Source organism: Carassius gibelio, chromosome B1 (assembly GCF_023724105.1).
Source record: "Carassius gibelio isolate Cgi1373 ecotype wild population from Czech Republic chromosome B1, carGib1.2-hapl.c, whole genome shotgun sequence".
In the NCBI taxonomy this organism is placed as follows: Eukaryota; Metazoa; Chordata; class Actinopteri; order Cypriniformes; family Cyprinidae; genus Carassius; species Carassius gibelio.
Genome location: NC_068396.1, coordinates 30,565,799 through 30,588,867, shown reverse-complemented (window position 1 = coordinate 30,588,867; position 23,069 = coordinate 30,565,799). Strand labels below are relative to the sequence as shown.

At 38.1% G+C, this 23,069-nt stretch overlaps 1 protein-coding gene across 1 annotated transcript; it reads right to left on the bottom strand.

Moving 5' to 3' along the window:
* Nucleotides 1–15: 15 nt before the first annotated feature.
* LOC127948380 (mucin-2) lies at nt 16–23,069 on the bottom strand. The gene is made up of 4 exons (XM_052544808.1): nt 22,954–23,069; nt 8,214–10,530; nt 1,518–3,557; nt 16–21 (listed from the first exon to the last, which is right to left on the bottom strand). Exons 1-4 carry the CDS (start codon nt 23,067–23,069, stop codon nt 16–18), a joined length of 4,479 nt encoding a protein of 1,492 aa, XP_052400768.1.

The following is a 23,069-nucleotide window of genomic DNA, read 5'->3' as shown; positions in this document are numbered from 1 at the left end:
CAATATTCAAACAAATTAGCCCTTTTTTTGAAAGCAGAAGATTGTGAATCTGAGAGTTCATCCGTAAATAAATCATTAGAGTAAAGAACCAGCTGTATTTTCACTTCATTTAAAAACTCTGTTGTTGTAGATGTTTCAGGTGCAGTCATTGTGATTGTGGAGGTCTCTGTTGTTGGAGATGTTTCTGATGTTCTAGTTGTGGATGTTTCTGGTGCAGTTGTTGTGATTGTAGAAGTCTCAGTTGTTGTAGTTGATATTTCAGGAGCAGTTGTTGTGATTGTGGAAGTCTCAGTTGTTGTAGATGTTTCAGGAGCAGTTGTTGGGATTGTGGAAGTCTCTGTTGTTGTAGATGTTTCAGGAGCAGTTGTTGTGATTGTGGAAGTCTCTGTTTTTGTTGATGTTTCTGCTGCACTAGTGGTGGATGTTTCAGGAGCAGTTGTTGTGATTCTGGAATTCTCAGTTGTTGTAGATGTTTCAGGAGCAGTTGTTGTGATTGTGGAAGTCTCTGTTGTTGTAGATGTTTCAGGAGCAGTTGTTGTGATTGTGGAAGTCTCTGTAGTTTTAGATGTTTCAGGAGCAGTTGTTGTGATTGTGGAAGTGTCTGTCGTTGTAGATGTTTCAGGAGCAGTTGTTGTGATTGTGGAAGTCTCTGTTGTTGTAGATGTTTCAGGAGCAGTTGTTGTGATTGTGGAAGTCTCTGTTGTTGTAGATGTTTCTGATGCACTAGTTTTTGATGTTTCTGGGGCAGTTGTTGTGAGTATGGAAGTCTCTGATGTTGTTGATGTTTCTGGAGCAGTTGTTGTGATTGTGGAAGTCTCTGTTGTTGTAGATGTTTCAGGAGCAGTTGTTGTGATTGTGGAAGTCTCTGTTGTTGTAGATGTTTCTGATGCACTAGTTTTTGATGTTTCTGGGGCAGTTGTTGTGATTGTGGAAGTCTCTGTTGTTGTAGATGTTTCAGGAGCAGTTGTTGTGATTGTGGAAGTCTCTGTTGTTGTAGATGTTTCAGGAGCAGTTGTTGCGATTGTGGAAGTCTCTGTTGTTGTAGATGTTTCAGGAGCAGTTGTTGTGATTGTGGAAGTCTCTGTTGTTGTGGATGTTTCTGCTGCACTAGTGGTTGATGTTTCAGGAGCAGTTGTTGTGATTGTGGAAGTCTCTGTAGTTGCAGATGTTTCAGGAGCAGTTGTTGTGGTTGTGGAAGTCTCTGTTGTTATAGATGTTTCAGGAGCAGTTGTTGTGGTTGTGGAAGTATCTGTTGTTGTTGATGTTTCTGGAGAAGATGTTGTGATTGTGGAAGTCTCTGTTGTTGTAGATGTTTCAGGAGCAGTTGTTGTGATTGTGGAAGTCTCTGTTGTTGTGGATGTTTCTGCTGCGCTAGTTGTTGATGTTTCTGGAGAAGTTGTTGTGATTGTTGAAGTCTCTGATGTTGTAGTTGTTTCAGGAGCAGTTGTTGTGATTGTGGAAGTTTCTGTTGTTGTAGATGTTTCAAGAGCAGTTGTTGTGATTGTAGAAGTCTCTGCTGTTGTAGATGTTTCAGGAGCAGTTGTTGTGATTGTGGACGTATCTGTTGTTGTAGATGTTTCAGGAGCAGTTGTTGTGGTTTTGGAAGTTTCTGTTGTTGTAGATGTTTCAGGAGCAGTTGTTGTGATTGTGGAAGTTTCTGTTGTTGTAGATATTTCAGGAGCAGTTGTTGTGATTGTGGAAGTCTCTGTTGTTGTAGATGTTTCTGGAGCAGTTGTTGTGATTGTGGATGTCTCTGTTGTTGTAGATGTTTCAGGAGCAGTTGTTGTTATTGTGGAAGTCTCTGTTGTTGTAGATGTTTCAGGAGCAGCTGTTGTGATTGTGGAAGTCTCTGTTGTTGTAGATGTTTCAGGAGCAGCTGTTGTGATTGTGGATGTCTCTGTTGTTGTAGATGTTTCAGGAGCAGTTGTTGTGATTGTGGAAGTATCTGTTGTTGTAGATGTTTCAGGAGCAGTTGTTGTGATTGTAGAAGTCTCTGTTGTTGTAGATGTTTCAGGAGCAGTTGCTGTGATTGTGGAAGTATCTGTTGTTGTAGATGTTTCAGGAGCAGTTGTTGTGATTGTAGAAGTCTCTGTTGTTGTAGATGTTTCAGGAGCAGTTGCTGTGATTGTGGAAGTATCTGTTGTTGTAGATGTTTCAGGAGCAGTTGTTGTTATTGGGGTAGTCTCTGTTGTTGTAGATGTTTCTGGAGCAGTTGTTGTGATTGTGGATGTCTCTGTTGTTGTAGATGTTTCAGGAGCAGTTGTTGTTATTGGGGTAGTCTCTGTTGTTGTAGATGTTTCAGGAGCAGTTGTTGTGATTGTGGAAGTCTCTGTTGTTGTAGATGTTTCAGGAGCAGCTGTTGTGATTGTGGATGTCTCTGTTGTTGTAGATGTTTCAGGAGCAGCTGTTGTGATTGTGGATGTCTCTGTTGTTGTAGATGTTTCAGGAGCAGCTGTTGTGATTGTGGATGTCTCTGTTGTTGTAGATGTTTCAGGAGCAGTTGTTGTTTTTGGGGTAGTCTCTGTTGTTGTAGATGTTTCAGGAGCAGTTGTTGTTATTGGGGTAGTCTCTGTTGTTGTAGATGTTTCAGGAGCAGTTGCTGTGATTGTGGAAGTATCTGTTGTTGTAGATGTTTCAGGAGCAGTTGTTGTTATTGGGGTAGTCTCTGTTGTTGTAGATGTTTCTGGAGCAGTTGTTGTGATTGTGGATGTCTCTGTTGTTGTAGATGTTTCAGGAGCAGTTGTTGTTATTGGGGTAGTCTCTGTTGTTGTAGATGTTTCAGGAGCAGTTGTTGTGATTGTGGAAGTCTCTGTTGTTGTAGATGTTTCAGGAGCAGCTGTTGTGATTGTGGATGTCTCTGTTGTTGTAGATGTTTCAGGAGCAGTTGTTGTGATTGTGGATGTCTCTGTTGTTGTAGATGTTTCTGGAGCAGTTGTTGTTATTGGGGTAGTCTCTGTTGTTGTAGATGTTTCAGGAGCAGTTGCTGTGATTGTGGAAGTCTCTGTTGTTGTAGATGTTTCAGGAGCAGTTGTTGTGATTGTGGAAGTCTCTGTTGTTGTAGATGTTTCAGGAGCAGCTGTTGTGATTGTGGATGTCTCTGTTGTTGTAGATGTTTCAGGAGCAGTTGTTGTGATTGTGGATGTCTCTGTTGTTGTAGATGTTTCAGGAGCAGCTGTTGTGATTGTGGATGTCTCTGTTGTTGTAGATGTTTCTGGAGCAGTTGTTGTGATTGTGGAAGTCTCTGTTGTTGTAGATGTTTCAGGAGCAGCTGTTGTGATTGTGGATGTCTCTGTTGTTGTAGATGTTTCAGGAGCAGCTGTTGTGATTGTGGATGTCTCTGTTGTTGTAGATGTTTCAGGAGCAGTTGTTGTGATTGTGGAAGTATCTGTTGTTGTAGATGTTTCAGGAGCAGTTGTTGTGATTGTGGAAGTCTCTGTTGCTGTAGATGTTTCAGGAGCAGCTGTTGTGATTGTGGATGTCTCTGTTGTTGTAGATGTTTCAGGAGCAGTTGTTGTTATTGTGGATGTCTCTGTTGTTGTAGATGTTTCAGGAGCAGTTGTTGTGATTGTGGAAGTCTCTGTTGCTGTAGATGTTTCAGGAGCAGCTGTTGTGATTGTGGATGTCTCTGTTGTTGTAGATGTTTCAGGAGCAGTTGTTGTTATTGTGGATGTCTCTGTTGTTGTAGATGTTTCAGGAGCAGTTGTTGTGATTGTGGATGTCTCTGTTGTTGTAGATGTTTCAGGAGCAGTTGTTGTGATTGTGGAAGTCTCTGTTGCTGTAGATGTTTCAGGAGCATTTGTTGTGATTGTGGAAGTCTCTGTTGTTGTAGATGTTTCAGGAGCAGTTGTTGTGATTGTGGAAGTATCTGTTGTTGTAGATGTTTCAGGAGCAGTTGTTGTGATTGTGGAAGTCTCTGTAGTTGTAGATGTTTCTGGAGCAGTTGTTGTGATTGTGGATGTCTCTGTTGTTGTAGATGTTTCTGGAGCAGTTGTTGTGATTGTGGATGTCTCTGTTGTTGTAGATGTTTCAGGAGCAGTTGTTGTGATTGTGGATGTCTCTGTTGTTGTAGATGTTTCAGGAGCAGTTGTTGTGATTGTGGAAATTTCTGTTGTTGTAGATGTTTCAGGAGCAGTTGTTGTGATTGTCGAAGTCTCTGTTGTTGTAGATGTTTCAGGAGCAGTTGTTGTGATTGTGGAAGTCTCTGTAGTTGCAGATGTTTCAGGAGCAGTTGTTGTGATTGAAGAAGTCTCTGTAGTTGCAGATGTTTCAGGAGCAGTTGTTGTGATTGTGGAAGTCTCTGTAGTTGCAGATGTTTCAGGAGCAGTTGTTGTGATTGAAGAAGTCACTGTTGTTGTAGATGTTTCAGGAGCAGTTGTTGTGATTGTGGAAGTCTCTGTAGTTGCAGGTGTTTCAGGAGCAGTTGTTGTGATTGTGGAAGTCTCTGTAGTTGCAGATGTTTCAGGAGCAGTTGTTGTGATTGAAGAAGTCTCTGTTGTTGTAGATGTTTCTGCTGCACTAGTGGTTGATGTTTCAGGAGCAGTTGTTGTGATTGTGGAAGTTTCTGTTGTTGTAGATGTTTCAGGAGCAGTTGTTGTGATTGTAGAAGTCTCTGTTGTTGTAGATGTTTCAGGAGCAGTTGTTGTGATTGTAGAAGTCTCTGTTGTTGTAGATGTTTCAGGAGCAGTTGTTGTGATTGTAGAAGTCTCTGTTGTTGTAGATGTTTCTGGAGCAGTTGTTGTGATTGTGGAAGTCTCTGTTGTTGTAGATGTTTCAGGAGCAGTTGTTGTGATTGTGGAAGTCTCTGTAGTTGCAGATGTTTCAGGAGCAGTTGTTGTGATTGTGGAAGTCTCTGTTGTTGTAGATGTTTCAGGAGCAGTTGTTGTGATTGTGGAAGTCTCTGTAGTTGCAGATGTTTCAGGAGCAGTTGTTGTGATTGTGGAAGTCTCTGTAATTACAGATGTTTCAGGAGCAGTTGTTGTGATTGTGGAAGTCTCTGTAGTTGCAGATGTTTCAGGAGCAGTTGTTGTGATTGTGGAAATTTCTGTTGTTGTAGATGTTTCAGGAGCAGTTGTGGTGATTGTGGAAGTCTCTGTTGTTGTAGATGTTTCAGGAGCAGTTGTTGTGATTGTGGAAGTATCTGTTGTTGTAGATGTTTCTGCTGCACTAGTGGTTGATGTTTCAGGAGCAGTTGTGATTGTAGAAGTCTCTGTTGTTGTAGATGTTTCTGGAGCAGTTGTTGTGATTGTGGAAGTCTCTGTTGTTGTAGATGTTTCAGGAGCAGTTGTTGTGATTGTAGAAGTCTCTGTTGTTGTAGATGTTTCAGGAGCAGTTGTTGTGATTGTAGAAGTCTCTGTTGTTGTAGATGTTTCTGGAGCAGTTGTTGTGATTGTAGAAGTCTCTGTTGTTGTAAATGTTTCTGGAGCAGTTGTTGTGGTTGATGAGTAATCTGTTGTTGGTTCATAAGAAATTATTTTTGGGTTAAATGGCACTCACAAAAGCATTGGCATAAGAAAACAATTTGTATTCAGTTTATATTTAGCTTTTTACATAATGCTTATGAAAAACAATGCTGATCAAAGTTAATATAAAATCATGTCTGATCTAACCATTTTAGCAGTCAGTGCATTGTCTCAAACAAGTACAATACAAGATTCTTTTTATACATTAGACTTTCAAGGTTTTACACACATACCTGTACCATTAACTATTAACGATGTTATGTTCAGGTCATTGAGAATAGCATTGTCATTCAGTAATGTGTTTGCAACTTGATCCTCTGTTGGGACATCATCCTGTGTAGAGCTGAAAATGACATCTGTTGTGGTAACGACTGAGCCCTTCCTGTAATAAATTTTTTTGAAATTCTGTCATATTGCAATCATTTCTTCATATCCCCACTGGACCGATAAATGGATTAATCACATTTGTTTTATCTCTCACAAATTCAAACATAAACACATGCACTCTATGAATAAAATAATCAGCACCAAAAAATAATATATTTACCTGAAGGATAGCACAATGACTCTTAAGAAGGAAGGAAACGTCTTGAAAAGCTTTGACAGCTAAAACAAAATACACAGACATTTAAATGAATTATTGTAAATTAAAAGAAATGTAAAGTATTCATACTTAAATGTAATTCCTATTTATTCAGTGAATGATTGTTTAGAAAAGACAGTATATAAGTGTGAACTCACTAAATCTTCAAACAAACGAGCCCTGATTTTGAAAGCAGAAGATTGTGAATCTGAGAGATCATCCGTAAATAAATCGTTAGAGTAAAGCACCAGCTGTATTTTCACTTCATTTAAAAACTCTGTTGTTGTAGATGTTTCTGCTGTGCTAGTAGTTGATATTTCAGGAGCAGTTGTTGTGATTGTGGAAGTCTCTGTTGTTGTAGATGTTTCAGGAGCAGTTGTTGTGATTGGGGTAGTCTCTGTTGTTGTAGATGTTTCTGCCGCACTAGTTGTTGATGTTTCTGGAGCAGTTGTTGTGGTTGTGGAAGTATCTGTTGTTGTTGATGTTTCTGGAGCAGTTGTTGTGATTGTGGATGTCTCTGTTGTTGTAGATGTTTCAGGAGCAGTTGTTGTGATTGTGGACGTCTCTGTTGTTGTAGATGTTTCAGGAGCAGTTGTTGTGATTGTGGACGTCTCTGTTGTTGTAGATGTTTCAGGAGCAGTTGTTGTGATTGTGGATGTCTCTGTTGTTGTAGATGTTTCTGCTGCGCTGGTTGTTGATGTTTCTGGAGCAGTTGTTGTGGTTGTGGAAGTATCTGTTGTTGTTGATGTTTCTGGAGCAGTTGTTGTGATTGTGGACGTCTCTGCTGTTGTAGATGTTTCTGCTGCGCTGGTTGTTGATGTTTCTGGAGCGGTTGTTGTGATTGTCGAAGTGTCTGTTGTTGTAGATGTTTCAGGAGCAGTTGTTGTGATTGTGGACGTCTCTGTTGTTGTAGATGTTTTTGCTGCGCTGGTTGTTGATGTTTCTGGAGCGGTTGTTGTGATTGTCGAAGTGTCTGTTGTTGTAGATGTTTCAGGAGCAGTTGTTGTGATTGTGGACGTCTCTGTTGTTGTAGATGTTTCTGGAGCAGTTGTTGTGATTGTGGACGTCTCTGTTGTTGTTGATGTTTCTGCTGCGCTGGTTGTTGATGTTTCTGGAGCGGTTGTTGTGATTGTCGAAGTCTCTGTTGTTGTTGATGTTTCAGGAGCAGTTGTTGTGATTGTGGAAGTATCTGTTGTTGTAGATGTTTCTGGAGCAGTTGTTGTGATTGTGGACGTCTCTTTTGTTGTAGATGTTTCTGCTGCGCTGGTTGTTGATGTTTCTGGAGCAGTTGTTGTGATTGTGGACGTCTCTGCTGTTGTAGATGTTTCTGCTGCGCTGGTTGTTGATGTTTCTGGAGCGGTTGTTGTGATTGTCGAAGTGTCTGTTGTTGTAGATGTTTCAGGAGCAGTTGTTGTGATTGTGGACGTCTCTGTTGTTGTAGATGTTTCTGGAGCAGTTGTTGTGATTGTGGACGTCTCTGTTGTTGTTGATGTTTCTGGAGCAGTTGTTGTGATTGTGGAAGTGTCTGTTGTTGTAGATGTTTCAGGAGCAGTTGTTGTGATTGTGGACGTCTCTGTTGTTGTAGATGTTTTTGCTGCGCTGGTTGTTGATGTTTCTGGAGCGGTTGTTGTGATTGTCGAAGTGTCTGTTGTTGTAGATGTTTCAGGAGCAGTTGTTGTGATTGTGGACGTCTCTGTTGTTGTAGATGTTTCTGGAGCAGTTGTTGTGATTGTGGACGTCTCTGTTGTTGTTGATGTTTCTGGAGCAGTTGTTGTGATTGTGGACGTCTCTGCTGTTGTAGATGTTTCAGGAGCAGTTGTTGTGATTGTGGAAGTCTCTGTTGTTGTAGATGTTTCAGGAGCAGTTGTTGTGATTGTGGACGTCTCTGTTGTTGTAGATGTTTCAGGAGCAGTTGTTGTGATTGTGGACGTCTCTGTTGTTGTAGATGTTTTTGCTGCGCTGGTTGTTGATGTTTCTGGAGCGGTTGTTGTGATTGTCGAAGTGTCTGTTGTTGTAGATGTTTCAGGAGCAGTTGTTGTGATTGTGGACGTCTCTGTTGTTGTAGATGTTTCTGCTGCGCTGGTTGTTGATGTTTCTGGAGCAGTTGTTGTGATTGTGGAAGTCTCTGTTGTTGTAGATGTTTCTGGAGCAGTTGTTGTGATTGTGGAAGTCTCTGTTGTCGTAGATGTTTCTGCTGCGCTGGTTGTTGATGTTTCTGGAGCAGTTGTTGTGATTGTGGAAGTCTCTGTTGTTGTAGATGTTTCTGGAGCAGTTGTTGTGATTGTGGAAGTCTCTGTTGTTGTAGATGTTTCAGGAGCAGTTGTTGTGATTGTGGAAGTCTCTGTTGTTTTAGATGTTTCAGGAGCAGTTGTTGTGATTGTGGAAGTATCTGTTGTTGTAGATGTTTCAGGAGCAGTTGTTGTGATTGTGGAAGTATCTGTTGTTGTAGATGTTTCAGGAGCAGTTGTTGTGATTGTGGAAGTATCTGTTGTTGTAGATGTTTCAGGAGCAGTTGTTGTGATTGGGGAAGTCTCTGTTGTTGTAGATGTTTCAGGAGCAGTTGTTGTGATTGTGGAAGTATCTGTTGTTGTAGATGTTTCTGGAGCAGTTGTTGTGATTGTGGAAGTCTCTGTTGTTGTAGATGTTTCAGGAGCAGTTGTTGTGATTGTGGAAGTCTCTGTTGTTGTAGATGTTTCAGGAGCAGTTGTTGTGATTGTGGAAGTATCTGTTGTTGTAGATGTTTCTGGAGCAGTTGTTGTGATTGTGGAAGTATCTGTTGTTGTAGATGTTTCAGGAGCAGTTGTTGTGATTGTGGAAGTCTCTGTTGTTGTAGATGTTTCAGGAGCAGTTGTTGTGATTGTGGAAGTATCTGTTGTTGTAGATGTTTCTGGAGCAGTTGTTGTGATTGTGGAAGTCTCTGTTGTTGTAGATGTTTCAGGAGCAGTTGTTGTGATTGTAGAAGTCTCTGTTGTTGTAGATGTTTCTGGAGCACTTGTTGTGATTGTGGAAGTCTCTGTTGTTGTAGATGTTTCAGGAGCAGTTGTTGTGATTGTGGAAGTATCTGTTGTTGTAGATGTTTCAGGAGCAGTTGTTGTGATTGTTGAAGTCTCTGTTGTTGTAGATGTTTCAGGAGCAGTTGTTTTGATTGTGGAAGTATCTGTTGTTGTAGATGTTTCAGGAGCAGTTGTTGTGATTGTGGAAGTCTCTGTTGTTGTAGATGTTTCTGCCGCACTAGTTGTTGATGTTTCAGGAGCAGTTGTTGTGATTGTGGAAGTATCTGTTGTTGTAGATGTTTCAGGAGCAGTTGTTGTGATTGTGGAAGTCTCTGTTGTTGTAGATGTTTCAGGAGCAGTTGTTGTGATTGTGGAAGTATCTGTTGTTGTAGATGTTTCAGGAGCAGTTGTTGTGATTGTGGAAGTCTCTGTTGTTGTAGATGTTTCAGGAGCAGTTGTTGTGATTGTGGATGTCTCTGTTGTTGTAGATGTTTCTGCTGCGCTGGTTGTTGATGTTTCTGGAGCAGTTGTTGTGGTTGTGGAAGTATCTGTTGTTGTAGATGTTTCAGGAGCAGATGTTGTGATTGTGGACGTCTCTGCTGTTGTAGATGTTTCTGGAGCAGTTGTTGTGATTGTGGATGTCTCTGTTGTTGTAGATGTTTCAGGAGCAGTTGTTGTGATTGTGGACGTCTCTGTTGTTGTTGATGTTTCTGGAGCAGTTGTTGTGATTGTGGACGTCTCTGTTGTTGTAGATGTTTCAGGAGCAGTTGTTGTGATTGTGGAAGTCTCTGTTGTTGTAGATGTTTCTGCTGCGCTGGTTGTTGATGTTTCTGGAGCAGTTGTTGTGGTTGTGGAAGTATCTGTTGTTGTAGATGTTTCAGGAGCAGTTGTTGTGATTGTGGACGTCTCTGCTGTTGTAGATGTTTCAGGAGCAGTTGTTGTGATTGTGGACGTCTCTGTTGTTGTAGACGTTTCAGGAGCAGTTGTTGTGATTGTGGACGTCTCTGTTGTTGTAGATGTTTCAGGAGCAGTTGTTGTGATTGTGGAAGTCTCTGTTGTTGTAGATGTTTCTGCTGCGCTGGTTGTTGATGTTTCTGGAGCAGTTGTTGTGGTTGTGGAAGTATCTGTTGTTGTAGATGTTTCAGGAGCAGTTGTTGTGATTGTGGAAGTCTCTGTTGTTGTAGATGTTTCAGGAGCAGTTGTTGTGATTGTGGACGTCTCTGTTGTTGTAGATGTTTCAGGAGCAGTTGTTGTGATTGTGGAAGTCTCTGTTGTTGTAGATGTTTCTGCTGCGCTGGTTGTTGATGTTTCTGGAGCAGTTGTTGTGATTGTCGAAGTGTCTGTTGTTGTAGATGTTTCAGGAGCAGTTGTTGTGATTGTGGACGTCTCTGTTGTTGTAGATGTTTCTGCTGCGCTGGTTGTTGATGTTTCAGGAGCAGTTGTTGTGATTGTGGACGTCTCTGTTGTTGTAGATGTTTCTGGAGCAGTTGTTGTGATTGTGGAAATCTCTGTTGTTGTAGATGTTTCTGCCGCGCTGGTTGTTGATGTTTCTGGAGCAGTTGTTGTGATTGTGGATGTCTCTGTTGTTGTAGATGTTTCTGCTGCGCTGGTTGTTGATGTTTCTGGAGCAGTTGTTGTGGTTGTGGAAGTATCTGTTGTTGTTGATGTTTCTGGAGCAGTTGTTGTGATTGTGGATGTCTCTGTTGTTGTAGATGTTTCAGGAGCAGTTGTTGTGATTGTGGACGTCTCTGTTGTTGTTGATGTTTCTGGAGCAGTTGTTGTGATTGTGGAAGTCTCTGTTGTTGTAGATGTTTCAGGAGCAGTTGTTGTGATTGTGGAAGTCTCTGTTGTTGTAGATGTTTCTGCTGCGCTGGTTGTAGATGTTTCAGGAGCAGTTGTTGTGATTGTCGAAGTGTCTGTTGTTGTAGATGTTTCAGGAGCAGTTGTTGTGATTGTGGACGTCTCTGTTGTTGTAGATGTTTCTGCTGCGCTGGTTGTTGATGTTTCAGGAGCAGTTGTTGTGATTGTGGACGTCTCTGTTGTTGTAGATGTTTCAGGATCAGTTGTTGTGATTGTGGACGTCTCTGTTGTTGTAGATGTTTCAGGATCAGTTGTTGTGATTGTGGACGTCTCTGTTGTCGTAGATGTTTCTGCTGCACTAGTTTTTGATGTTTCAGGAGCAGTTGTTGTGATTGTGGATGTCTCTGTAGTCGTAGATGTTTCAGGAGCAGTTGTTGTGATTGTGGTTGTCTCTGTTGTTGTAGATGTTTCTGGAGCAGTTGTTGTGATTGTGGAAGTCTCTGTTGTTGTAGATGTTTCTGCTGCGCTAGTTGTTGATGTTTCTGGAGCGGTTGTTGTGATTGTCGAAGTCTCTGTTGTTGTTGATGTTTCAGGAGCAGTTGTTGTGATTGTGGAAGTCTCTGTTGTTGTAGATGTTTCAGGAGCAGTTGTTGTGATTGTGGATGTCTCTGTTGTCGTAGATGTTTCTGCTGCGCTGGTTGTTGATGTTTCTGGAGCAGTTGTTGTGATTGTCGAAGTCTCTGTTGTTGTTGATGTTTCAGGAGCAGTTGTTGTTATTGTGGAAGTATCTGTTGTTGTAGATGTTTCTGGAGCAGTTGTTGTGATTGTGGACGTCTCTTTTGTTGTAGATGTTTCTGCTGCGCTAGTTGTTGTTGTTTCTGGAGCAGTTGTTGTGATTGTGGAAGTCTCTGTTGTTGTAGATGTTTCAGGAGCAGTTGTTGTGATTGTGGAAGTCTCTGCTGTTGTAGATTTTTCAAGAGCAGTTATTGTGATTGTTGACGTCTCTGTTGTCGTAGATGTTTCTGCTGCACTAGTTGTTGATGTTTCAGGAGCAGTTGTTGTGATTGTGGATGTCTCTGTAGTCGTAGATGTTTCTGGAGCAGTTGTTGTGATTGTGGTTGTCTCTGTTGTCGTAGATGTTTCTGCTGCGCTAGTTGTTGATGTTTCAGGAGCAGTTGTTGTGATTGTCGAAGTCTCTGTTGTTGTTGATGTTTCAGGAGCAGTTGTTGTGGTTGTGGAAGTATCTGTTGTTGTAGATGTTTCAGGAGCAGTTGTTGTGATTGTGGATGTCTCTGTTGTCGTAGATGTTTCTGCTGCGCTGGTTGTTGATGTTTCTGGAGCGGTTGTTGTGATTGTCGAAGTCTCTGTTGTTGTTGATGTTTCAGGAGCAGTTGTTGTGATTGTGGAAGTATCTGTTGTTGTAGATGTTTCTGCTGTGCTAGTTGTTGTTGTTTCTGGAGCAGTTGTTGTGATTGTGGAAGTCTCTGTTGTTGTAGATGTTTCTGCTGTGCTAGTTGTTGTTGTTTCTGGAGCAGTTGTTGTGATTGTGGAAGTCTCTGTTGTTGTAGATGTTTCTGCTGCGCTGGTTGTTGTTGTTTCTGGAGCAGTTGTTGTGATTGTGGAAGTCTCTGTTGTTGTAGATGTTTCTGCTGCGCTGGTTGTTGATGTTTCTGGAGCGGCTGTTGTGATTGTGGAAGTCTCTGTTGTTGTAGATGTTTCTGCTGTGCTAGTTGTTGTTGTTTCTGGAGCAGTTGTTGTGATTGTGGAAGTCTCTGTTGTTGTAGATGTTTCTGCTGCGCTGGTTGTTGATGTTTCTGGAGCGGCTGTTGTGATTGTCGAAGTCTCTGTTGTTGTAGATGTTTCTGCTGCGCTAGTTGTTGATGTTTCTGGAGCAGTTGTTGTGATTGTGGATGTCTCTGTTGTCGTAGATGTTTCAGGAGCAGTTGTTGTGATTGTGGATGTCTCTGTTGTTGTAGATGTTTCTGCTGCACTAGTTGTTGATGTTTCAGGAGCAGTTGTTGTGATTGTGGAAGTCTCTGCTGTTGTTGATGTTTCAGGAGCAGTAGTTGTGATTGTGGACGTCTCTGTTGTCGTAGATGTTTCTGCTGCACTAGTTGTTGATGTTTCAGGAGCAGTTGTTGTGATTGTGGATGTCTCTGTTGTTGTAGATGTTTCAGGAGCAGTTGTTGTGATTGTGGACATCTCTGTTGTCGTAGATGTTTCTTTTGCACTAGTTTTTGATGTTTCAGGAGCAGTTGTTGTGATTGTGGATGTCTCTGTAGTCGTAGATGTTTCAGGAGCAGTTGTTGTTATTGTGGACGTCTCTGTTGTCGTAGATGCTTCTGCTGCGCTAGTGGTGGTTGTTTTAGAATTCGTTGTTGCCATCGTCGTGTCAGTTGTAGAAATTGTTGTTTGCAGCTCAGCTATTACTTGAAGAAAGAAAAAACTTATTGTACTTTTGTTGTTTTCATATACATGCCAATATACATTCATATACATGCCAAAATTTTCATATATATGCCAAAAATTCATTTTTGTTTCTCAAAATGTTATGCAAATTCATGCCAATTAAGTGTTTTACCAGTTACAAAAAATAATTAAATAAATAAAACATATACATAAATTAATGATTAAATAAATAATATGTTTTAATCATGTATATCACAATTTCTATTAAAATTCTTCAGTAATTTTTTTCAGCCCCTTTGCCTGCGGTATACCTCATTGGACGAGAATCCGCCACAAAGTGGCAATATATAAGTTACAGTCTCAGTTAATATGGACACCAGGACAAAAATGACATACATAACCAACGATAGAGGGCGCTACAAGTTAAGAGTATCATCAGAACCGTACCTCTACTCACTACACTTTGCTCATTATCTCTCACTTGAGGTTTATTTAAATACATCTTCTCCACAAGAGTCTTAGACCCAACCTTCCAATCAATTTTGCTTGTAGATTACCATTTTTTTTTTACATAAATACAAAAAAAATAAAAATACTTATTGTTGTGAAGTTGAATGACTTACAGATAAAAGTACATATTAGAACAAAAGCTCTCCACTCCATTGTGGAAAGTGTCAAGGGTTGAAGAAAAGAATCTGTAAAGTAAGCAAAAGATCACTTAAGATTTATTGAAACATAAATATTTTGTTAAATCAAAGGAAAAATCCAAACACATAAAATACAATAAAACAATACGTGAGCTATCTAATGTATTTGTTTAAACAAGCACACACAAACACACAAGCTTAATCCTCAAAAAAAAAAAAAAAAAAAAGATGGTCATTACTTCAGATTTCATGTATCAGGTCGTTCTAGAGCCTTGGACCCACAACAGCAAATATTTAAATAATTGGTCCCATTTTAGATTTGGTGGCCTTTACTACTATGTTGGTACATAAAACATTTTTAAGTACAATGTACTTATTGTGTTAATACATATTGCAAAACACTTTTGCTGCTACTGAAATGGGATGTGGGTAATGTTAGGGACAGCTTTGGTGTAAGGTGTAAGAAGTGAGTCAAAAGTGTAATTAAACAGGTAGCCAGTTTAATGAAAAATTTTAACGGATGCCTGGAGAAATAGAATCAGACCATAAAATGTCTATCAATATATATCTTTTATTTTGCGTATTCATATGTAATTACAGAATTTAATTACAGATATAATCACATGCAGAATTTGTATAAGCATGATTACAATGTAGAAGCATGTATATACACAATAAGTGCATTGTATCAAATTGTTAGTTTAAAAATAAGCACATAGTTGTCAAGGCCACATAATCTAAAGTGGGACCAGCGATTAAATAAATTATAAAGGCAGTCTGTGGTGTAAATTCAGACAACTGTCTGTTATCTGCTAGAATAAACCAAAACTGCAAGCAGCATTTTCATTTATGCCCATTTCCCAAACTGTTACCCATTGCCATAAATAAAAGTTATCAGTTAAAACAGTTTTATGAGCAATTAAAAAAAAAGACCATTTGTAAACTGAAGTAATTAACTTGAATATCTCACAAAATTCACTACAGATTTCTGCAACCATCAATTTACTGAAAATGCATTTTTAGAAATGAATGCATTTTCTGTTATCCTAGTCTGTTAAAATGTATTATTTACTTTGTAAATAACACAAACAACTTAAAAATAAAAAAATATAGTTATATAATGTCCTTACCTTATCCTTGAGCATATATCTTCAATCACTGAACTGTGAAATAAAAATGGATAATTCACTGTTGGTTCAACGTCTTCAAGGACTAGTTATCCTTCGCTCAAGTGTCAACACTTTTCTTTACTGACCTGTAGCAATACCGCCTTAAATAGATCGCATGACGTGGTTGGGCTTTTTCTCCTTTATTGAAATGCACAAATGAGCAATGGAATGCTACTTGGCAGGGGCTGTGATTTGTTGTATTATTGTGTCTGTCAACAGTATGTTTTTTTTAATCTCTTTCTCTCTTTATCTCTCTTTCTACATCTCTATAGACAAATTTATTACAGCTGTGATGAGGATGTTAAAGGAAGTTTTGCCATGTTTATAAATAGAGGCTGTTTAACGACTTGAAAACCCTGTATTCAAAATGTTGATGATAAAAATCTAAGTTTGACAGCATTATATGTCTTATATATTCTATATTATTTTATAGAGCGTGCTTTGCTTTGCATACTTGAGATTGCTTTTTTTAGAGTAATTCTAAACTTGCTATTGTTATTTTTGTTGGAATAGTAATATTCTCTGTGATGTCACAAGATTATTCTTCTGTTTGCCGATTGTCGTTATTATTGATACACAAGATGATAGTTATTTTATATGTATTTATAAAGCAAAACATGTGTTTGATGTTAATAAATAATGCTTTAAATAATGAACAGTTTATTATTAATATTGTACAATTACAAGAATATCTATTTTCCTTTGAATGCAACAATCATTTGCAGTTGAATCAAATGTAAAACTGAAAGACATCTGGTGAGTACATCGATACACGTTTTCATTTAGATTATCACGCAGCACATTTATATAAATGCGTGTTCATTTTTCTTACGTCAAATGGTCATGATTATTACACATGCAAGATGTCAAGAGACACCTGGTTAACCAAAAGCATTCTTCACATTCTTTGCTTCTGGGACGTTCTCCACATGCACCTTCTGAAATTGTTTCACTAGTAAAACTAGTGCTGATTGGATATATTACATGATTATAGAAATATAATATATAATGTTCAATGACCTAGCCTTGTTCATATTGTGTACACTTTCACAATTTTGACTGTTTAAATGGAATCTAAATCATAAAGTATTTAAATATTCAGAAATGTACTGTATGATTTGAAATGGAAATCCAATATTTAATAATTAGAGATAAAATAAACACATGCACAGACACACAGACACACAAATACACACACACACACACACACACACACACACACACACACATATATATATATATATATATATATATATATATATATATATATATATGAAATTAAATTAGCTGAATATCAGCACTGAATATAAATAGGTATTGGAATTAAATAGTTGAATAGCAAGTTATAAGCAGCTTTAGAGTATGTCATAAAAAAGTGTAAGTATATAGTCTTCAAGTCATTTTGTTTCAAGTGTCACTTCGCATATAAAGTCAAGTAAAGTATCTGTCATTCTTACCATTACAATCAGTTCTTAGAAGTGAATAGACGGGTGTGGTGGGTGTTACTGTGAACCACCCACCACTTTATGCTTCCTGAAACTGCCAAGTGATGCTTTGGACATGATATAAACCAGACTTAGGAGAGATGTTTTATATTAAAGAGTATAATATAAATTAAGTGGTCCTTTATCGTCTAATGTATATGCTGTCCCATTTGTTTATGCCTGTGTTTGTGTGCATATCTGTGTGTACATGGTACATACATTTGTACATAGATGTTAACCTTTACCAGGCTAATTATCAGGGCGTGTCAGTAAAAATAGCAACCTCTTCTGTGAAGATGTTGAATGTTTATAGTACTTCTTTGCCAGCACTACATTTCCATTCTTACACATTGTGGATCTGCAATGAAAAGACATTTTTATACTTGTTAATATCTTAATATCTTAATATCTTAATATTGTTAATATATTATGCTGTTGTTAAATCAAATTCTCTGAGAAAGACCAAGTCATAACTTTACTGATTTTAACATTATTAATATCTACAAATATAAAGCCACAGTCTTTGTTATTATTAATATTGTTATCATCAGACGCATTGGATATCACATTCTTTTACACTTCCTTCTGGCAACAGGAAATCAATGCATAATATTGATATGCAGGAAACCTCAGAATAATTTGTCTGAAAATTCAAAGTAATTTGCAGCTTATTAATCTTATGCTAATTTAAAATTTGATGCATGCATTATCACAAATGTGTGAGCAACTGCAAATATAAGACTTCTCACAGAAACCTTAACTGTCAATTCATTCATTACAAATGGTTTGTATGGGAATTGTTTAAAGGGGGGGGGGAGGGGTGAAATGCTCGTTTTCACTCAATATCCTGTTAATCTTGAGTACTTATAGAGTAGTACTGCATCCTTCATAACTCCAAAAAGTCTTTAGTTTTATTATATTTATAAGAGAAAGAGAGTCTGTACGTTTTTTTCCCGGAAAAACAAGAGCGTCTGGAGGCGTGACGTGTGGGCGGAGCTAAAGAATCACGAGCGCCAGTAGGCTTTTGCTTTGAGCGCTGGAAGCTGTGACATTATCGTGAGAAAAAAAAAACCATCATCCAAAACAAACCATGGCTAACAGTCAGATTCAGCCGTTTATTTATGATCCAGAATCAGATCCTGAGGCTGAAATTTAACAAGAGCAGCATCAGCAACGACTACATCAGGACGTCTCTATGTGGTATGTATTGAAACTTTATATATTTGTTTAGCGGTTTTGGAAAATGAATAAGTTCCACTTTATGTCGTCTTTTTATTTTTTTTAAGGTGTACATGTGGGAAGTGCAGTTTGATGACAACATCGCATGTTGTTTACTTGATGTTCTTACGCGCCGATAGCTAAGTTCACAACACAGAGATATTTTAAGCAGTTTTACTCACCGCCTGCGGTTCCAACACACGATCGTGACCCTTTTTCGTTGGGATTGCATTATCCTTAAGAAATAAACGATGTGCAAATCCGTCGTCAAACTGGGCCTTGTTTGTAAAACAAGCATCTTCGAAATGCAGGGAACAAACACAAACACTTGCACAACTCCGTTGATGCTCTGTAAAAATAAACTCCATCCACTGGTCCCTTAATGCTGTTTTTTTTTTTTTTTTGGTAATCTGTGCAGGGTTGTCTTGCCCTCGCAACCAAAAACACACTTCTTTTGTGACATTTCGCTCTCGCTCTGGTCAGTGAATCACTCTGATCAGTGAATGTCTGTGCTCAGCCTCGCTATACTGGAGCGTGCGCTCTTCCTGCAGGTGTCCTCAGGACCCATATAAGGAAATTCCGCTCCATCTAGCGTCACACAGAGCCATACTCTAAAAAAACTTTCCGAAACTTGTGACAAACCGGAAGAGGTTTTTTTGGAACAAAAATACTCCTTCAAACGTACAACTTAATTTTTGAAACTTTGTCCATGTTTAGCATGGGAATCCAACTCTTTAACAGTGTAAAAAACTCAGTATGCATGAAGTAGCATTTCACCCCCCCTTTAAAGAAACTTTTAATTGTAATTTATATTCCAGAGGCTCCATAGGCACCTTAATTTAAAGGACATTTTCAAGATTTATATAAAATGCTGCCCTAAACTCCTGCTTGTACATTATGAATCAGCCTTACATTTTTCATTATTATTCTGTAAATTGACTGCAGCCAAGGTAATTATTAATTGACATGACGGTTTTGGTTTTTGTGCTGAATTCCTGATGATTTAATTGATTTTTTAAAGTTGTTTTATTTATTTATTTAGAATTTATGTGCATTAATTGTTATTTTATCATATGGTTGTGACACTACACTAATATTTATCGTCAAGAACTGCTTCTAAATGTGACAGGAATGGTAAAAGGAGAGTGGTTGCTTTTGGTGGGTGAGAATTTATTGAATTCTGTGTGTGTGTCTTTTTGTACATTAACATTGTGCAGGAATGGATGAATAAGTGTGGGTACAAAATAACCAGGGTTCCTCCACCATGCATCATGCTTGTGCCACGATCTTATGTCACTTGAAACTGTTTTAAATCTTACATGGGTGTGATAGAATTACATATAAATGAAACTGCATTTCTCTGTATGTAGTCAGCCTCACCTCTGGGCTAAATCATTTACATAAATAACTGCATAACAAAGACTTCTAATTTTGTTCATAGGGTTATTTCCTGATCATATAAATGCAGTATATCCATAATGATGTCAGCAATAATTATATTCAGAATTTATTTGAGCAATAACAACTAAATATTCACCACAGCAGTTAAATCCTCCTTTGCTTACATTTAGATTTAATCATTTAGCAGACGATTTTATACAAAGCAACTTACAACTGAGAACAATAGAAGCAGTCAGGTCGACAAGAGAACAACAACGGTATACAAGTGCCATGACAAGTCTCAGTTAGTCTAGTACAGAACACGTAGATTTGGGTTTTTTGTACTAGAATAGAATAGAATAGAATAGAATAGAATAGAATAGAATCCTCTCCATTTGATGATGTATGTGGTTCTTCTCCAAACCACATCTTTTAGTCTGCCTTTCCAAATGGAATGTGTACTTCATTACAGATTGAGCTCATTGCCATTTATGAGCATAATCAGATACATGATTTTCCACGTAAGAAATATATGCATCTTCTTTGCAAGGCCGATGCACTCTTTTCTACATAGGAACGCTGAGACTCCTTTCAGAGTACAATAAGAAGCAGAATAATTTAAATGTCACATCAAATACAAAAAGGAAAATTGGGTAAGATGTCATGTACCTCTTTTTATCCAGCTCAGATCTTCATCCTAGTGCACATGTGTAATCATTGTGTGGCTAGTAAGCATCGTGCAAAATCTTTTTGGATTCTGCAGGGTGCTCATTTTGAAAGGCTTAACAGTGAAAAGAGGGTCCATGTATTAAACAACACTATCAGCAATTGTGGGATAATAAGTGATTATATGATACGTCAATATTCAGAGTGCAGTTATAGAGGAGAAACAAAGCAAATGCACTATGGGCAAAAAAAGGAAATGCAAGGAGAAAACAACAATCATAAAAATAAAGGTTCCAAGGTGAGTTTTTAATCTAAACAACAATTTTACACTATAAAAAACCTTTTGTGCAATGGAAAGGTTCCCTGGACATTAACGGTTCTTCATGTGTGTGAGTGACTATGTAGAAGCCACACTTAAGAGGTTCATTAGGATTGTTAACTTAATGAGTTACCTAAATGACTCTGTAACACCACTGACAAAGAGTGAAAACCTTTTTAAAAACAGTTCAAAATGGACTATAACCCATAACAAACCTGAAAATCTACAGAGCTCAGGTACCCTCAGGACATAGCAACAACAGCAACACATCCCACACAGCAAACCATTGCATATGGCAGAGAGAGAATCTTGCTCGTGACGCACTTTCTCAGGAATGGTTCTTTTGCAAGCATTGGCATTTCTTTCAGGAAGTTTAGTACTATTGTATTATTGCTGCTGCCATTGTGTTGAATAGCAAGAAACTATATCAAACTTGACAAGCAGGACATTTGTATTTTTAATCAGCTCATCAGAAAGAGCAGAATGCTTTCAACTAGGCTTTAAAAAGATGACACACAGAGAAGACGTCCAACTAGACAGGCTGCATGCCAATGAAGTCCTAATCCTATTTTAGTACCTGTTCGAGTTGATAACAATAAAATTGTAAATAGTAAAATATGTTATTCTAAAAAACTAAAGTTAATTTAATAAGTAGATTATACTATGTTTGTAACTTTATTTTGTGACATGGATGGAGATGTTAAATCTTACAACAGTATTGTTCTAAATGACTATGATTTGTGAGGTTTTGAAGGTGACATTGCAAATAAATGTTTTGACATCGCACGTAAATGTTGTGACATGCATCACATAAGCATGAAGCGGTCTCCACCCATGACTGGAAAATAAACAAAAACCCAAAGTCACAAAGCGATCTTTTGTCAGTCTTTAGGTGCCTCTCTCTTATGAAGTATGGCAATTAGTCACAATGGTGTTAATTACCAGAGTCCTGGCAAACAAAGCAGAGAGACCAGATTAACCAAACTGGCTGAAGATGTCACATACGTCCCATAAGAAGTCTATGTCAGTTTACAGTGGCACACTTGGCTTTGTTCAGAGTTCACAGTTCACGATTAATTCATATGAAGTGCTTGGGCTTAACATGAGACCATGAGATAAGTATAATGATCTCTTCTGTTTTTAGTTCGTTCACAATTTATATAATAATGAGTGTAGAGATTCATAATGCTATATATAATAGTGAGTATAATAGTGAGTCATAACAATACAATACACACTTTTACGGTAAGCTGCAGCTTATTATTGTCATTAACATAGCTGGCATAACAATGTACAGGCTTCTAAACTTTAAAAGGGAGAATATAATGCTACCTATAATCTATTTGTGACTGACGTCAAAGACTGCGCATCTGATCAAACATGGTATTTTCACATAAACGCACCTGTCACTTATGGTCAAGTTTATAATATGAACACAATTGCTGAACAACTTATTTTGGTACATCCATTTATTGTATTTGTTTTGGTATGAATACTAATAAATAAACATTAAATATCAAAACCAATACAACTAACTTATTATGATTAAATACCTTCGTACACATTTCATTTTGATAAACCAAGAGGTTACTGTAGTAAAAATGGGGATTATACACTATATAGTTTATCTATTTAGATAATCTTAAACCACTAGAATGAATTTAAAGAAAGCATTAGGCTTTACTACTGCCATGCAAACAAGTAAAATAGCGCTCATAAATCTATGTTAACCCACATAACCAACACCAAACATATCTAGATTACACTCTCCACATCAGAGCTTCAATTTTATTCTTAAGTTAATGTTTTACTGACCGGAACAAAATATACAACAATTTACAAACATGTACATAACAACATGCCAAAATGTGCAAACCATTGATTCATAAACCAAAAACTGCATATTTGTGAAAAAATATTACAAGTCTTCTTTGTTTTTTTTTATTACCAATGTTCTCCAAACTGGTGCAGTAGTCCTTAGTCTCTTGAGGAAAATGAATGAAATTTGGCTTGGATTCTGACCATTTCCACTTATGTATGTTACATTTTCCCAAAATAATACAAAGGTGTACGAGAAAAGTAAAAATATTATTATTACTTTCACTGGAATAATGCATTCATTTAGCAATTTTGAAGTCAGTTCCTCTTTCACACAGATATAGCGGCAGAGTTACTGCAGATGTAGTGTAAAATGTATTTTGAAACTCAAGAAATGTTTTGAAAATTATATTTAAATACTTTAAGGTTTACTCAAGTTTAGAGCTCCTTGAGAAAATTGACATTCAAACTTGAGTTTATCAGGGGAATGCAATTGTAATGCAATGCAATTTTGCTCCTACCTCACTCCTGTTTACATTTTGCCTTTATTCTTGTTTTGGTAAAACCACTATTGCGTGTGAAGCTCTAAGACTCTGTTCCGTGTTTTGCCTTATTTGGTCGTTCCTGTTTCTGTTTCATAATTAGATCATTAAGTTCCAATTGTGTGCTATCAATTATATTATTAGTCCTTCTATGTAAGCTCTGTGTTTCCCTTTCTCTTGTTTCTTCTGTCAAATGTAATGTCCCCCTACACTCTGTATGAGTTCCTTGTTGTGATGCGTATGCATGATTAAAGCCGCTGATATAGTAATTCTCCTACGCCTCCTCACTCCTGTGAATCATGACAGAACAGCAGGCCGATTAAGATAGTGAAGTGGCGCCTTTTCTCTCCTCCTTAATTTTCTTTAGTTTTGTTTTTAATATTCCTTCTCGATCCACCGCACCCAAATGGAGGAATGGGCAAAGTTCATCGCAAGTCGTGTTCGTGAGGGCATTTGTGCTGCTCACCCTCGCCAGCAGCCTCGAGGGGGAAATCCTAGGGACACTCTCCTGGATCGATGAAATTCCTTCATTCCACAGAGCTCCCAGTCATCATTGACCTCGACTGAAAAGGACACAGTCAT

Bases quoted from the DNA above. Each gene is read 5' to 3' on its own strand.
- LOC127948380 (XM_052544808.1), bottom strand. From the start codon at position 23,069: ATGACTGTGTCCTTTTCAGTCGAGGTCAATGATGACTGGGAGCTCTGT. The intron at 10,531-22,953 runs GTGAGCAGCACA...GATTTCCACAAT, and splicing joins CCTCGAGGCTGCTGGCGAGG to CACAACAACTGCTCCAGAAA. The intron at 3,558-8,213 runs ACTTCCACAATC...ACAATCACAACA, and splicing joins AAACATCTACGACAACAGAG to ACTGCTCCTGAAACATCTAC.